General features: G+C 35.3%; 1 protein-coding gene across 5 annotated transcripts in view; it reads left to right on the forward strand.

The window, feature by feature from the left end:
* Positions 1–17947, forward strand: part of USP45 (ubiquitin specific peptidase 45) — a 58694-nt gene that overhangs the window by 17900 nt on the left and 22847 nt on the right. For all 5 annotated transcript variants that reach the window (XM_027551344.1, XM_027551345.1, XM_027551346.1 and 2 more), the window contains exons 6-9: positions 6105–6247; positions 6863–6958; positions 9380–9510; positions 10787–10874. In XM_027551344.1, coding sequence (XP_027407145.1) covers positions 6105–6247; positions 6863–6958; positions 9380–9510; positions 10787–10874 — 458 coding nt within the window. The remainder of the gene's footprint in view (positions 1–6104; positions 6248–6862; positions 6959–9379; positions 9511–10786; positions 10875–17947) is intronic.

A 17947-nucleotide genomic window follows, 5' to 3' on the forward strand; every position in this document is an offset into this window, starting at 1 on the left:
TCATCAGTGTCTCAAGTTGTTACACTTAGAAACCTTATCATCCATTGTTAGACAGATAGCAGATCATAATGGATGTGTGGATTCTGAACCCAGATTGCCCAGGTTTGAATCTACTCTGTACAATTAGCTGTGTGCCTTCGTTTGATCATGATCTTTACAATGAGGAAAGTTAACAGAGGAGATGATGCTTTCAGATTCTTTCTTTAAATAAGCAAACTGCAAAATAAGTTTGCTTTCCTCATGCCTATGGGACACTCAGGATGCACTAGTGTTCCAGCTCTGGTTTAACCAAGACAGTTCACAAATATTTATGCCTTTGCGAAAAGAGCGACGTTTGATATTATTTGGCAACAAATCCACTGTTGGTTGTTTTCAGTTTTCTCCTGCTAAGTCACTTCAGTCGTGTCCGACTCTGTGTGACCCCATAGACGGCAGCCCACCAGGCTCCCCCATCCCTGGAATTCTCCAGGCAAGAACACTGGAGTGGGTTGCCATTTCCTTCTCCAATGCATGAAAGTGAAAAGTGAAAGTGAAGTCGCTCAGTCATGTCCTACTCTTATCGACCCCATGAACTGCAGCCTGCCAGGCTCCCCAGTCCATGGGATTTTCCAGGCAAGAGTACTGGAGTAGGTTGCCATTGCCTTCTCCCATGATGAACAAAACTGCATCTTTGGTCCTGTGATGAGCAAAACTGCATCTCTGTATTTGCTTCTCTGTTTCTGTAGGTTAAATTTTTTGGAATTTCTGGCCAATTTATAAGCACATCTTGAATTTTGATTACTGTTGTTAAGCTGCCCTCTAGAAAGACTATGCAAAGGATATAGTTGGCAAGAATACTCTTTTTTCTGTGTCTAACTTTCTTTATAGTTTTTAGCGATTTTTTTGGTTTTGTTTTTGGGGGTTTGGAGGGAGCAGTAATGAAATTTTTAGTCATTGTTACTAAGTCCACCAGTCTTTTCTGTAACGGTTTTTTAGCCTTTGAGATCATGCTTTGAAAGTCTTTTTATTCTAAGGTTATAAACATATTCACTCACAATTTTCTGGTACATTAAGGATTTTTTAAAGTTTATAATTTAATATCTGCTGCTGCTACGTCGCTTCAGTCGTGTCCGACTCTGTGTGACCCCAGAGACGGCAGCCCACCAGGCTCCCCTGTCCCTGGGATTCTCCAGGCAAGAACACTGGAGTGGGTTGCCATTTCCTTCTCCAATGCATGAGAGTGAAAAGTGAAAGTGAAGTCGCTCAGTCGTGTCCGACTCTTCGAGACCCCATGGACTGCAGCCTACCAGGCTCCTCCGACCATGGGTTTTCCAGGCAAGAGTACTGGAGTGGGGTGCAGTTGCCTTCTTCTGATTTAATATCTAGAGTTGGTTTAAACGGTAGGGAATCTTTGTGTTGGACTCATTTTTATTGTAGCAAAATTTGAGGTGCTTAAGATTACTTTTTAGATAATCTTAGCCAAATTTTGAAAACATTTTCTTTTCTCTTTATTTTGGCTCTGCTGGTGCTTCAGCCAGAAAGTGAAGACTTTGTCTGGTTTATTTTGTTGTTGTTGTTGTAGCAGCTTTGTCCTTTTAATTATACCATCCTTCAAAACATCTTGAAGTTCAGCCCTTAGTTGCATTCATTCTGTGTTCATAAAGGAAGAGTTCTTAAAGTGAATATGATCTAAAATTGCTGCCAGATTGAGAAAGCTTTGTTGTCTCTAAAAGCAAAATGATCAGTAATTATTCTACGTTGGAAGTAACAAATTGCATTTTATTAAAATGCATACCTGTCTGTAGGTCAGATAACTGTGAGACTGATTCAAACACCCTTGTTTTCAACTAGAAACTTAAACTCGCAGCTGACAGTTTCAGTAAGCAAATGTACATGAATACTTAGTTTCTAAAAGTTTTACTATGATGTAATCATGAATTTCAGGCTAAATTTCTCTATGCTATTCACTGTGTGTCAATTCCTTATACTCCAGTCATAAATCATAGGCAATTATAAATAATTATAGATAGTGGTACATACAGTATCTGGTACACAGTGGACATTTAATAAAGCAATTTTATTTGAACTGTTACCTTTTACATTTATAGTTTACATATATTTATATAAACTATTTCATATATAACTGTTTCATTGTAACCATGCTGCTTAGTAAAATGAAAAACGTGCACTTTAAATAAGATACATATAAATAGTTCTTAGAAAATGTCAGTCCATTTTCTAGTCCTATTATTGGATCTATTTAATATTCAAGCCTAATAACATAATTAATTTTGAACGTGTTCTCACAGAGTTACATGTATAAGTCAACAAAACAGACTCTTGCCACTTATGTGAAGTAGCTATTTAACCATGAAATAAACTATTTTTATTGCCATTGCCCCGTGGATATGTTCTTCCTGGCAGTGCTGTCCATATTTGGTGGCTCTGCATGGAGAGCCAGGTGGTGCTGAAAAGCATCGCACAGTGAAGCGTGGATATATCTAGGTTTGACATTTGTCATCCCTTACTGCTGAAGGGAAGGGTAAAATCTGGTTTTCCATATGCTTATGCTTTTTTTTGCCTGCAGTTTTGACCAGATGGTCTTATGAACATTGTTTACTTTAAGATGCTATCCCAGATGTTTTGAAAACTGATGGGTAAATGTGATATACAGATACATAAATCATTTGCACTGTATGGTTTAACAAATACTATTTGGCCTTATAAGATTAAAATATAAGTTACTTCTGGAAGTATTTTCCCAAGTGATAATAAATATAATTTATAGATATATAGTATATATTTATATGGAGTTAATAGTTTATTTCCCCCAGCCACTCTGTTTTCATAATAAGCTAAAACATGGCAACATTTATTAAGAACGTTAACTAAAGGGAATACTTGTGAGAAGTCATATTTGTTAGGGGTTGAGAACAGTCAAATCTGTACGAATCTTGCCTGCTATTTTTTTGTAATTCTTCTCATTGAGCATAAATCACTGAAGAGAAATTACCTGGCAAAATGACAATGGATTTATAATCAAAAGATTATCATTTTTATTCTGGGCAAATCACTTAACCAGTTGGAGAATGAGTTTTGTAAAATCACAGCAACAACCTTGCCCCAAAAGACGGGACACTGCTTGGATTTAATTATTCTTTTGTCCTAAATCTCTTAAAAATCACTGTGAAGCCATCCAGTGGCAATAGCTACAATGAGAGCCTGAAATCTGCCAATTCTGGACTTCAGTTGGAATATCAGATGTAATTAAGAGGTGGACTGCTCCCGTTTGCAAGCCAGGATCAGCATGGGGCTTCCTCTTGTTTGTGCAGTGCTTCTTCAGCACTGGCTGGCTTTTTTCATTTGCTTTTGCATTTCCTTGCAAGTTTGAATACTGTCTGGCCTTTTCCCGCTTTTCCTTTTCTCTACGCCTGGCCTCTGTACTTCAGTGACCCTCTCCATTGATTGTACCGAGCTTTGTCTCCAGGCTCTAGTATGGGGTATAATTCTTATCATTTATTTTTAATATCTGGAGGACAGGAGGAGAGGTCTATTTTTCTAGTTCTTTTCTGTGTTAATTCAGAATTCTAGGGTTGGGATTTAAAAACAACTCCTCGTTATCTGGATAACAAATATCCAGTAACAACCAATAGTGTTTAACGTAGGAATAAAGGGGGGAAAACAGGTAATAGAGTTAATGATAAAATGTTGTGTCACAGGGTAAAAGTTGAGTTGAAGGAAAAATCTTTTCTTTGTAATAGATTTGGTTAGTGAAAGAAACATCTGAGAATCCACAGATCTATTTTTCTCCCTAAGATGTTTCCACATGAGGAAAAAAAGCAGGATCACAAAAACCATGAAGTCAATGTAAAAGGCAAAACTCACATTAGCAATTTAGGAAATCCAGTTAGAAATGAGATAAACTTGAGGGGAAAATCCCCAGAAAATACCGGAAATGATTAAAGAGAAGAAAGTGAGAGCAGACAAACAATGGACATGACAAATAGCTCATGAAGATGTGGATGTTGGCATGAATAGCAATTTCGGGGGGCTCTCTGGGCTGTTTTTCACACACTTACAAAGTGCTTAGCATGCCCGATACTTTGCAAAGCAAGTTTAGCTCATTTAATCCTTATAAAAACTATATAAGAAAATATGTTAATCATCCCACTTGATTGATAGTGGAACCCTATGGCTAGAAGCCTTTCCTTTGGCAAAAGTCACAGGTCGTTCCTTTGACCAACAAGGTGTGCATGATATCAGTCTGCCAGTACCTGAGACTGAGGTTTCTCTTGATGGTGTTTGTTTTCCACTCCTGTCCATGAGAAAAGGGCCGCCTCAGCGCCTTTATATCTCCCATAATGCTTTTGTACAGAAGGCTGGGGAGGAGATGTCTTAATTTATTTCCTCTTAAGAAGTCATTGGAAGCATATAAAGCTAAAATTTGACAGTATTTGCTGTTTAATGTTGTTGGTTTTAATTTATATTGAGCTTTTAAAATATGTATGTTCTCTTCAACATCACACCCCTGTGGAGGATAGAGCAGTCATAAGAGACATTCTCTTATCTCCATGAATCTGGTTGGAGAAGCAGACAGCCACTTAAAAGTTAATTAGCAATGCAGGACAGCATATCAGTATTGCATGCGTGCATGCTAAGTCACTTCAGCTGTATCCAACTCTTTGAAACTCCCAATGGACCACAGCCTGCCAGGCTCCTCTGTCCATGGGATTCTCCAGGCAAGATACTGGAAGGGGTTGGTTGCCATTTCCCTCTCCATTGTCAGTATTAAGTAAATAAAAATATAATTGTAAATACTGTAAAATCTGAGAGTTGAAAGGAATATAAAAGAACATCCCTTTAAAATCAGAAGATTTGAGAACTTCGCAGTTTCATGTCAAACTTCAAATTATAATGATTTAGAAATCTGTTAAATAGATAATAATCAATAATACCAGTTCATAAATGTTAGAAATTTTTCTTCATTTTCATAGTTATTAAACATGATGAATTGATATAATTTGCAAATCAGTGTTAATTATGCAAGTCAGTAAGCCCAAAACATGCACTTTACCATACTCTTAAGTATTAGATATTTTACTTTTTATATTATGCTGTGGGATTCCCCACCCCCTAGCCCCAGGTTCTGCATCCTTGGATTCAGCCAACCACAGATCAGAAATATTCCCCCCAAAATTCCAGATACTTCCTAAAAGGAAAACCTGAATTTGCTGTTCACTGGCAACTATTTATTTACATAGCATTTTTATTGTATTAGGTATTATAAGTGATCTAGAGATGATTTAAAGTATATGGGTGGATGTGTGTATGTTACATACAAATACTGTGCCATTTTATATAAGAGACTTGAGCATCCATGGATTTTATTTTGACAGTTTCTAATTTATAGAAAGTAAGAACTATACCATCCCCAAATTACTACTGTATGGTGTTTTTAAAATTCCATCACATTTCTTCTGTTTATTAATTGGCATTCTTTTGTCAGGAAACGTTTTTTCTTTTATCCTCATTTAAAAAGTCTATTATCAATTCAGACCCATTCTCATTTTGTTCATTGAGTAATACTCTTATCAGTACTCTTCTTTATTTTGATATACAAATTGTTCCAAATTGGACCACTGGAAACCTGTTCAAAATGATGCCTGTGTATTTTGACATACTCATCTTTTTTTCTTCTTTGGAGCACTTATTTTCTGGAATAACAAAAATGGTAGAGGCTCATTTTGCCTCTTTTGCTGCCCCAGGTTTAGAATCAGCCTTTTCTTCAAAGAGTCTTCATTTGTTTTAATGGACAATGGTATTTAGAAACCAAGATCTTTTCTACTTGCTTGTTTAAAATTCATTTTAAACTACTTTATTTTTAAATTCACCTGGAATTCTACAGGGAGGTTTGAAGAATGGATGTGTATGTATTAGGATGAATTAAAATGAATTACTTTAGCTGTAAGATACAAAACAAGAACTACTTATTTCCATTTGTATTCTTGCCTCTCAGAAACACTGATTCAGAGGAAAAATCTTATTTAATTTTAAATAATATATTTAAATTGTATCAAATGATATGTATTTAAAATCTCATATCCATTGTGTTTTCTCTAACTTAGGTGCATTTTCTAGAATCATAAAACTTTGTGAAGAAAAATGTGAAACAGGTGAAAAAAATAAGGGAAGAAAAGGTGGCAGTGTAACATCTGTAAAGGGAATTACAAATTTAGGAAATACTTGCTTCTTTAATGCGGTCATGCAGGTAAGAGCCATGAGAAAGCTTTGTAAAATGTAAAAGTTTGTTTTAATTAATTTGTGTTTTTTGGCACACCTTGGACGTCAAATAGCAAGCACACCTTGGACTGCTAAATGTTCATCTAGAAGTTTATCTGTTTTCTTTTTGATTGTTTTTGGCTGTTTTTAGCCATTGGGCTTCCCTTGTGGCTCAGCTGATAAAGAATCCGCCTGCCATGTGTGAGACCTGGGTTCGATCCCTGGGTTGCGAAGATCCCCTGGTGAAGGGAAAGGCTACTCACTCCAGTATTCTCCCTGGAGAATTCCATGGACTGTATAGGCCATGGGGTTGCAAAAAGTCAGATATGACTGAGCGACTTTCATTTTCACTTTAGCCATTGTCATATAGTACATATGCCTTCTTTTTCCACATTGATTCTGAAAGACCTCTGTATTTTACCATGGCTCTGTCAGTAATAGTGATATTTATTAAATGTAAAATGTATTTAGTTAAATTTTCTTAAAACCTAAAGACATTTTTGCTATATCAGATGATATTTGAAACTTGGAGAGAGTATTTATTCTGTGAAATTGGAGGCATATTATAACTGAATCAGAAGATAATACTTTTATTTTCTTTCAGAACTTGGCACAGTCTTACATTCTTACTGAATTGATGAATGAAATCAAAGAACATGGTACAAAACTCAAGATTGTTCCTTCCTCTGACTCTCAACTGGTAAGAATTATAATTATCTGGATAATAGCTCTTTTTAGATAAGCTGGTGATGTTGCCAAAATCTATTTTTCTTACTTCTCAGAGCTATCCATTGAGATGGTAGTCAGAGAATTTGAAAAAATAATTCAAAAGCATTTTGTGAAAATAAATAATAAGACTTAAAACTTCTAAGATCAGAGCTTTAAGATATGTTATGCTTCAAACATCTCATAAGTCAAACAACAGAAAAAATACTGACGCAGCTTTTGAGTAGACATACTAGAAAAGACTAAAGCATTTTGATTTTTGTTGAATGAAACATCTAGGATTCTTGTTCTATATTATAAAATCTGTATTATAAAATTGATAGTTAATGGTAACATTTACTTAAATACAGCATTTTTATCCTTTAAAGGTAGATTTAATTTTAATAGTGATCATCTGAAGGTTTTCTGGAGCCTAGTTTGATATTGAGTTTTTAAACTAGTGAGAAAGGGGAAAAGGCAGCCTCTGACATTTGGAAGCTATCCTGATACCCACTGTTAGGCCATGTTGTTCACGTAACCTCACAGAATACCAGCCTCAAGCAAGGTTACTCCAAGACTGTTAAATGAGACAAAACAAGTCCGCTTAATACTTTTGTCTAAACCAAGATTACTCTTCCAGTGAGAAAATCCCAGTCACCTTCTCTTGGCCAAAAGGAGTCACTGTGACTTTTTTTTTCACTTGTTACAGCTTTATCTTCATTCTAGTTTCCTTTTATTGAGATATTTCATCGTAGAAATACCCCCACTTTATTACAGCATCCAACTGAGAACAGACCTTTTCTAAAATTATTTTCCTTAATTTCTTCCCTAAACCACCCACCTGAAACCCAAATCCTCCATTGGTTCTTTTGAATACCTCTGATTGAGACACTCCATGGTTCCCTGTTGTGTGTGTTCCCCCTCAAACCAACAAGTAATGAACCCATCTTGTTCTGCTCCAAGTGTGTTCCTGGTGGTCTTGGAGGGTATTACACTAATAATTAAGAGTCCAGTTAGAAATTGATTTGGAGAAGGTGATGGCACCCCACTCCAGTACTCTTGCCGGGAAAATCCCATGGACAGAGGAGCCTGGTAGGCTGCAGTCCATGGGGTCGCGAAGAGTCGGACACGACTGAGTGACTTCCTTTTCACTTTTCACTTTCATGCATTGGAGAAGGAAATGGCAACCCACTCCAGTGTTCTTGCCTGGAGAATCCCAGGGATAGGGGAGCCTGGTGGGCTGCCGTCTATGGGGTCACACAGAGTCGGACACAACTGAAGTGACTTAGCAGCAGCAGCAGAAATTGATTTGTCTATGTGTGTTTTAGAGGAACAAAGAGTGAAGGTATAGCTCATAATCTGGCTGTTGAAATTCTTAAAAAAGAGGAATTCTAAAACTTCTTAGCCCAATGTAGTAACCTTAGATTTTTCTTCGAAGGAAGCAATTTTGAAAGACACTATGGTTGTATTTTTTGTTAAAAAGTCAGTCTGTAAACTCACTGCCCTTTCATTCTCTTGAGATTTTTATGGTGAAGCCCAGTTGCCACCTTGGGAGCTAGTGAAGACTGCTTTACAAAATAATGATAGGGTTTGAAAAGATTTCTGACTAACTGTGATCTGATGTTAGATTTAAGTATTTCACACTTGAAGCTGTGAAATTAGTATATGGCAATCAGATATTATAGCTGATCACTGTAGGTTTGTCATTCTAAGAGGGAAATTTTCAATCTTAGGTCTTAGTTTTTTAGGACATAATAGTTGACCTGAGTTGTGGGACTATCAGTATAGATCACTGCTCTTTCACCACCTGTTTTCTTTGGGCCTTTGTAATCTGTATGCCTTTTCTTTCTTTTCCGTACCTTATTGTGGTTCAAACCACCAGTAATATGTTGAACAGAAGTGATAAATGTTTTAGTCCCCGAATTAGGGAGAAAACACTCAGTACTTCATTATTAATATGAGTAGGTATAAAATAAGTACAAGGTAATGTATTTTGTGACATAATTCCCATTCCTTATTTTATTAGTAAAATATTTGGAAAAAAGAAGAATATGGGGTTTTGCTAATAAATGTTTATGATTATTTGTGAATATGTACAAATAACAAGTCAATGAATAATTTTAGGAGAGTACATGAAGGGACAGTTAAAAGCAATGAAATATTGGTTTTTCACTCTTGAGCTAATAGTTATATAAAATAAAGGGCAGAAGATATGAGAATACCTATATTTTTTCAAGGTAAGGCATTTAATTTCATTTTTTATATAGTTTTCTTGTATATGAGGGAATAAAGCTTTTTAATACACTTGAGATGGTTTAGTCATCATTTAAACAATATAACTCTCTCTTAGATTTTTTAATGACATTTTATTTTAAAATTGTTTATTTCTGACAAAGAATTGATCCTGTTTTTAAAGGACCCGTTAGTGGTGGAACTTTCAAGCCCAGGACCATTGACCTCAGCCTTGTTCCTGTTTCTTCACAGCATGAAGGAGACTGAAAGAGGACCACTTTCTCCCAAAGTTCTTTTTAATCAGCTTTGTCAGAAGTGGGTACATCTACTGTCTTAATATGAATGATCATGAGTTACGAAGCACTAATATGCTTGTCTGGGCTTCCCTGGTGGCTCTGACAGTTAAGAGTCTGCCTATGATGCAGGAGACCTGGTTCGATTCCTGGGTAGGGAAGATCTCCTAGAGCTTAATATGAGTAGTTTGACACTTACTGTGACTTTGCTGTTATGTCTTGGACTACCAAGAGAAAGGGACTTTCCAGGTGTCAGTAGTGGTAAAGAACCCACCTGCCAATGCAGAAGACATAAGAGACGCAGGTTTGATCCCCAGGTTGGGAAGATCCCCTGGAGAAGGGAATGGCAACCCACACCAGTATTCTTGCCTGGAGAATCCCATGGACAAGAAGAGCCTGGTGGGCTATAGTCCATAGGGTCAGCGAAGAGTTGGACACGACTGAAAGCTACTTAGCACACATGCAGAGAAGGAACTAACGTTTGTTTAGTTGCAGCTGTGTGCTGTATGTAAATTGTGTCTCATAATGCTCTGAAGACGTGATTGTTTTCCCCCATTTTATGTATAAGAAAACTGAGACTGCCAGAAGTTGAGTAGCTTCCCGTGTTTCATGAGAACAAGGCAGGGTTTAAATAGATGTCTGTCCTGACTCAGAAGCCCATTATGTAATAGCATAAAGTAAGAAAATTATAGAATTGTAAAATCTAAAAGTGCCGTTATAGATCATCTAGCTTAGTTTTCTTATTTTTTAAGATGAGTTTTGAGGCATGCAGAGTTTAAGTAAATTTCCCAAGATATTGCCAATATGGTTAAAAACAAAACCCTTATGTGCCTAGAAATAAACACGTTCATAAAGGACCTGGCTTAACTTTAAAGCATTCATTTATTCTTTCATAGAAATTTGGAAAAAAAAATGTGTGTGTGTGTGTGTATATATATATATATATTCCTAGTTTTGTGATATTCTGTGGTGTATCATGTACCTTAAGGGTGTCCCCAAATTCTCAAAAGTTCAGTGTACTGTACTGTGAAGCTTGACACATTTACAGTACTTGATGTGTAGTCATTGCTTAATAAATGTTAGCTATATTGTTTTCAGTGTCCTGAAGATCTCATCCTCATGTGAACAGTAACCATATTTTGTGCTTCTATTTATAGAAAAAAGAGTAAATTGAACCTTGGAATATATGAATACTGAATATATGTTATTTCGAGGTGATTTTAAATAATAGTAATATATTATTGATATAATTACTTTATTTCTTTATTTTTCTTTCCTGTTTTGTTTTTAAATCATAGGGCCCCTGCATTTAAAAGTTTTCAACAACAGGACAGTCAGGAACTTCTTCATTATTTGCTGGATGCAGTGAGGACAGAAGAAACAAAGGTCAGATTTCTCAATGTTTATCACATATACTCTTTAAGAAGAAGGTACAAAATTGAAGGAATTTTACCAAAATTTTAACGTACAGTTGAAAGTAATTTGACTTTTCTTTAAACTATTCTGTTTATCCTCCTCCTCTTTTTTGCCCTGCCTACCACAAGATTATTTTTTTTATCACTTTACAGCTCTATTATCCTTTATTAGTTTATATACTTTGACTATAAATAACAAATTAATTAAAACTAGCTTAAATAAAGAAAAAGGAATCTAATATTCCAGATAAATGGGGATACAGGACAGGAAGTTTTTCAGAAATCCAGAAAGTATTCTCCTTTTCCTCCTGGTCTCTCTGGCTCTGTAGATTTTCTTTATGCATGTCTCTGCAGACTGAGTAGCTTCTTTGCTTCCCTGTCTGAATGGTAGCTCCTAACTGCCATGGCTTGCATGTTGGAGTTCCACGGCTTGCATGTTGCAGTTCCACATGTATAAAGATGAACTGGCTGCTTGTGAATCCTAATTTTAAATTCCCAAAAGAGAGAAACCTCATTGTCCCATGTTGGATTACAATTCACTCAGGGATTAGAGGACTGGGGTCCCAGCCTCCTGAGTCAGGGTCTATTGAGTAAAGAAGATCTAGATAGATTTCCCAAACAGTATTTACTATAACCCTGTCCCTTAATTTAGTGGCTGTTCATTGACTCTAATATTAAATTAGTTATTTACACCTTTTTTGGTGGGGTCCTATGCAAACAGGATACAGTTTTTCGGAAAAAATGCCAGACATTAAAGATGTCCAGTATAAAGCACATATCCCCCACTTCCTCCTTTCTCACTTGGAGCAGACCCTGCTAATCATTTCATCGCCGTTCCACTGAGTCAGGATTCAGTCTCAGAATCGTTCTTGACATAGCACTCTGGACAGCCCCTGCCAATCCTAATTGTCGTAACAGGTGAAAACCCTGTTTCCTGTTCAAGGTGAATATATTTCTTAATCTATATGTTAATATTCAGTAGAACAACCAGGTGCAAGTGAAGTGCTGATGTGCTTGTGGTAGGTGTTTCTTTTGTTACTATGAAGGGTGGTATCTTTTCTTTTTTAATTCGGTTTTTTTGAATTGTACATGGCATTGTAGTGTTTCTTTATTCTGTATGGCCAGTTTTCAGTGAAGAGACAGTAATGGTTCTAATAATTTCTCATAAATTATCTTAAAGAATGAGTCAGTTACCAAACAGTGTTTATTACAGTTCTATCCTTAATTGGCTGTTTATAGGGTATCATATTAAATGAGTTGAATTTCCACTTCATTTTAATGGGGCTTCCCTGGTGGTTCAGATGGTAAAGCATCTGTCTGCGATGCTGGAGACCTGGGGTTCGATCCCTGGGTCGGGAAAATCCCCTGGAGAAGGCAATGGCAACCCGCTCCAGTACTCTTGCCTGGAAAATCCCATGAACAGAGGAGCCTGGTAGGCTACAGTCCAGGGGTCGCAAAGAGTCAGACACGACTGAGCGACTTTACTTTTTACTCACCTACTGTTTAAAATCAGGTCTGTTGTCTCTGAACAGATTGTGATCTCCTCAAGGAATGGTATTCTATGTGCCTTGCACTTAGTAGGTGCTCATTTAATGTTTGTTCAATATGTTGTCTGTGTTTACTCTAAATGGACAATTTCATTTACGTATTGAATTGGGAAGAAAACAGTTTCTTAAATGAATAAACTAGCTAGTTTTGGGGGGCATTTGCACTTATTTTGAATATGTTATAATTTGAATAAACTGTTAAATTGAAGGGTATTTCGCATTATATTTTATCTGTAATTTGTTTTGAAGAAATCAGTTAAGAGTAAGTTTTGGGAACATTAGCACAGTCCCCCTGAGCTAATAATTCATTACATTTTCTTAGATCTAGAAACTGATACCAAGAATGGAGATACGAACTTAAGTGTTTCAGACTACCAAACTAATGATCTAATTCTATACAATACTGCTGATTAAACTTTAATTTTAGGGACTTCCCCTGCAGTTCCATTGCAAGGGATACGAGTTTGATCCCTAGTTGGGAGGCTAAGATCCCACATGCTGCACAGTGTGGCCAAAAAAAAAAGTTTAATATTAATGCTTGATCATCAGTGACTAGTATGAATATACATTTTAAAGCTTGCTATTTAAAATGTAACCATAATTATTTCACTATTTGAAAAAGTATTGAATCTGATTTACTAATTGATATTCTTATTGAAGGGATTGATACAATAAGAATTGATATTCTTATTGAAGGGATTGATACAAGGTAGCAAAGTAGAAAGAGATGCTCTGTGTTAGGAATAGTAAATGCATTTTGACCTTCTGAGCCTACAGATGACACAGTAGTTACTTTAGGATTAATTGAAGCCATCAGTTGCTAGAAAGATTTTTTTTCTTTTCCCCTGAGATTTACAGGAATATGTTTACTACATGGTGGTCATGTATCATTGTAAATGGAATTAAAAGTCACCTTTTTACAATATTTTTCTCTGTTGATATTACAAGTAAAACAATAAAATCTATCGTAATTTTTTTTCCGATTTTGCTTTCATTGATGGCATTCTTTGTTGTAATTATTCTTTTGTCGTAATGATGCATTGGGATTCACAGTATCTTGAAAACTCAGGCAGTACAGCAGGAAACATTAGTTTTTGAAAGCTCTTATCTTTCTTCCTCTACGTGAGGCTTTTAGATGGAGTGGCAGAATTAAAATGTCAAGTCTTGGATCTCTTCTATCTCGTAAGCAAGGACAGTCATGCTGGTTGGGTACAGTGAGTACCCGGGCAGGAGCTGCATTGTCTGGCCTGGGAACTCCACAGCTGTTAGTCTGGCTGCTGTTGTGGTTTGTCAGCGCCATGTGTTCTTTGATTGAAGGAAGGCTACAGCGGTATGTCTGCCACCAGACCCTTCTAGTGATGCTTAAAAAATGGCTGACCTCCTTTCATCTTGTTTCACTAAGGTCTTTTTCTTGTGACTATGAAGTTGAGGAATATGACTCCTTCTTGCTAAGTAGAGAGATAAAAGGGATCATTTGTGGAAAATTTGTAAATTTTTTATATGTGAAATAAAGTCAAATTCACAATAAGGGCTTCTTTTATAGGCAGTCTTTTCAGCTTAGAAATATATGCTTCTTGACTTTTTTTCCTTTTAGTTTGAGCTATCACTAAATTAATGGTATTATTACATTTTTATTATCAAAGATTTATCACTTTAATCCATTATTAGGTAACATGATTTTAAAGGTAGAATAGCTCTGCTAACTTAAATTATGTGTTTTGCATTCTTATTTTTAAAAAGAGTTTAACAAGGAGGTTTGAACTGGTTGAACCTTGATACTGTGAATTGATTAATGTGCTGCAGTTGTTAGTAGCTCTCTGACCAGTCTTTTTTTAAAATCTAAATGGCTCAAAGCACAACTCTTAACAATGAAGGTTGTAGATGGACCTAAACCCATTTATTTTATTCAACTTGATGAACTACCTTTTAACTAAGTTTAACAGTTTAGAGCAGAGAATGTAAATTTGTGGCTAGGATACAATGAAAAAAGCAAATATCTAATAGTTTAATAAAAGTTAAGAATTTAAACAGCTTCATTGTTTTTACTCTTTTAAAAAAGAGTGATATTGCAGCTTACATATCAGAGTATGGTAAAGGCTCATTAAAAGTCATGTCTGAAATGGTAAAATGTTCAAATTGTAGAATAAATTTGTAGACTTGTAAGTTGAATTAGAGGTCTTTAGTTGCTGGATAGACTTTTTACAGTTTTATCTATAGATGATATTTATAGGTGAACATGGGTATTTATTGGCATCTTTCATTTAAGTCCATTGAATATTTCTCTTGCATGGAATTTGCACCGTTCTAATTTGCTTCTTTTTTCAGTGTTCAGTGTTCTCTTTTCAAGGTAAAAAAGTCAAGTTTTTACCTCAGTATCAAAATTATATCAATTTTCAAGTTTATTGAGTCTGAATTAGAGATTATTTCAATATTTAATAGCTTCTGGGACACATATTTCAATTTCTTTCACATGTAAGTATATTTTAGGAGTGAGTAACATGGTATGAATTGTTGTATGTTTACTTTTATATCCTACTTTGTATATATTTAAATTTTTGAATCTTGCATTAACTTTCAAAATAAAGAGAATAGCGAGCAGTTCTAGGAAATATAATGTGCTGATCATAGGCTAGTTAATAAATAGAGCCTACTTTCATAATTATTGGGGAGGAATATTAAAAACTAATTATAAAACATATCATCATATAAAAGAACATGTACAGATATAGTTTAAAGCATACTATAAATACTATTAGCACTCCTCCCTACCACCACCCCCAGAGTTAAAAAATAGATTATTAGTACCATAAAAGCTACCTGTTTCTTTTTTTCAAATACTTCTTCCTCAGCACAGGTAACCACTATTTTGACTTTTACAGAAATCATTCCATAGTTTTGAGAGCTACTTCTATATGCTTAAACAATATGTTGTTTAGTTTTATTGGGTAGCAAGCACAAACTTAACTGCCTTTATTGGATGGTTCCCAAAAGATGAGTTGAGAGAATCTCTGGAACGTAGTCTGGCTTTGGCTCCCCAATTTAGAAGACCTCTTTCTGGGAAAGTCAGTAGGCAAGGTCATGAATGTGTTCTGAGTCACACCTGTCAAAATCAAGGTCAATTGACAGAGATTAGAAGAGACCAGGTACTAGTTCTCATCCCGGAAGGTTGGAGACTGCTCCATGTTTTCTGCTTCTGAGTTCATCATGGCCCACTTCATGACTCTCGGGAATAGGCCCAAGCAGAACAATTCTGGGGTGGTAGTTTGTTTCCTCTCCTGATCAAGGTAGCAGAGCAGAGAGGGGAGATGTAACATTAGCAGCTCATTCCCTGTACATTCTGTTCTCAGAGAAAAACATGGTAGAATGGCAGAAGGGATCTTGGTGTCAACAATATATCCTTCTTGTAAGTCTCACTGCCCCAGTCTAGATTGGTTGCCTCCCACATTAGATGTGTAAGCATCATTGTGAAATTCTTCCTAACTGTCCTCCTGGGCATTCCCTTACATGATGCCCCTGCTGTTGCCTGTAAACCACTTTGTTGTCTTTGTTTGTGTTCTCATTTGGTGGTGTGTGTGTATACATATGTATGTTTTTCCTTTTGATTAAGGTAACATATTATAGCAACTTTCCATAGCAGAAGATAAAAAGTTTCCTTTTTTTAAAAAAACAAACTTGTTCCTTTATAACCAATTCTAACCATTTCCTTATTGATTGTTCCTTATATGTGGTTTCCAGTGTTTTTGCCTTTATGAACAATGCTCGATGAATAATGTATGTGTGTTATTTCACATGTCTGTAAGAATATCTATATAAATACAGAAGTGAGCTTTCTGGGTCAAATGATGCACGCATTTGGAATTTTGATAACTGTTACCAAATTGTCCTCCATAGGCATACAGTTTTCACTCTGTCAGCAACATAACATATATGGAGAGGGTTTTTCCATAACCTCACCAAAAGACTGTTATACCAAACTTTAACATTTTTGTCAATCTGATAGGTAGCAAATGGTATCTCAGAGTAATTTTAGTGTATGTTTTTCTCTTTTTGAATAAAGCCCAGTATCTTTTCATTTGTTCTTATTTTTTTGCCCATTTTTCTACTGGGTTTTGATCTTTTGCTGATTTCTAAAAGCTTTTTGTGTACTAGAGAGGAAATATGTTACCAAGTTTATCATTTGTGATGTGATTTTGCCTATAATGTGACAATAGCTTTTTTTTTAAATGTAATGCTAAACATTTTTTTGTTTTTGAATTTAAAAATCTTAAATTTTTTTTTAATTTTTATATGGCTTCTGGATATTGAGTCTTGGTTGAAAAGGCAAATTTTTTAATTTACTTCAAGGTTATAAAAGAATTTCCCCATGTTTTCTTCTGGTACTTTTATGATTGACTTTTATCTAAAGCTTGATCTATTGAAATTTACCCTGTTCCATGATATTTTCATTTTTCCCATTTGGCTATCCTATAGTTACCCAAACTATATAGTATGTTTTCCCCACTAAATTGGTAGCACTCTAATTATACTAACTTTTCATATTATTTGGGTTTTTTCTCAACTTGCCCTTGGTTGTGTTTGCTTATATGTTTAAGTACTGGATTTAACCTTTCAGTTATGAAGATTTTAATGCATTTAGTCAGTCATCTCTTACTACACTTTGCTCTCTGCCCCCAGGTTTTCATTGCTATTCTTATTTATTTTTTCCATACCTGGGTAGAACCTACCTCTCCCTTCAACCTCTCACATTAAAAAGAGAAAAAGAAAACTCTAAAATCTATATACTATTGCCATTCTCACTGGAATTATGTTAAATAAATAAATTGGGTGGAAGGTGAATTGAAATGTTCATAATGATAGGACTTATCCAAGAACGTGCTGTGTATTTCCATTTGATCAAATTTTCTTTTGTATCTTTCAGTAGTGTTCCTTTTTTAGATGTTACACATTTGTTTAGTTTATTCCTAGTTATTTTATATTTTCAGTTGCGATTATTGTTTATTTTCTTCTATATCTTCTAACAGTTCTGTTTGTGTGAAGGCGATTGACTTCATTATATACTCCCTATTAAATTCTCATTATTATAGTAGCTTTTTATCTCATTTAGTTCCTCTGGCTTTTCGAAGTAAAAAGTCATGTCATCTGCAAATAATTTTCTCTCTTTTATACTTTTATATCTCTGAGATTTATTTTTTGTCAAATACATCAGTAAAACTTTACAGTGTTAAATAGTAGTAGTGAATGGGGGTATCGAGGGATTTGATCTTATTTTTTCTCAGTGTATATGATGGCTTATATTAATTAATGTTATTAGAGTTCCCTAATATCCCTGTACTACTAGAATAAAGGCCTCTTGGTCATACTATAATCTTTGTGGGGTTTTTTTTTACTGTGCAGCTAGCTCTATTCTGTCGCTGATATTTTATTTAGAATTTTTTTAGGTAATATTATATCTGTGTGTACACTCTTGTCAGCTTTTGGTACCAATATTATGCTTCAT

Source organism: Bos indicus x Bos taurus, chromosome 9, assembly GCF_003369695.1.
Source record: "Bos indicus x Bos taurus breed Angus x Brahman F1 hybrid chromosome 9, Bos_hybrid_MaternalHap_v2.0, whole genome shotgun sequence".
In the NCBI taxonomy this organism is placed as follows: Eukaryota; Metazoa; Chordata; class Mammalia; order Artiodactyla; family Bovidae; genus Bos; species Bos indicus x Bos taurus.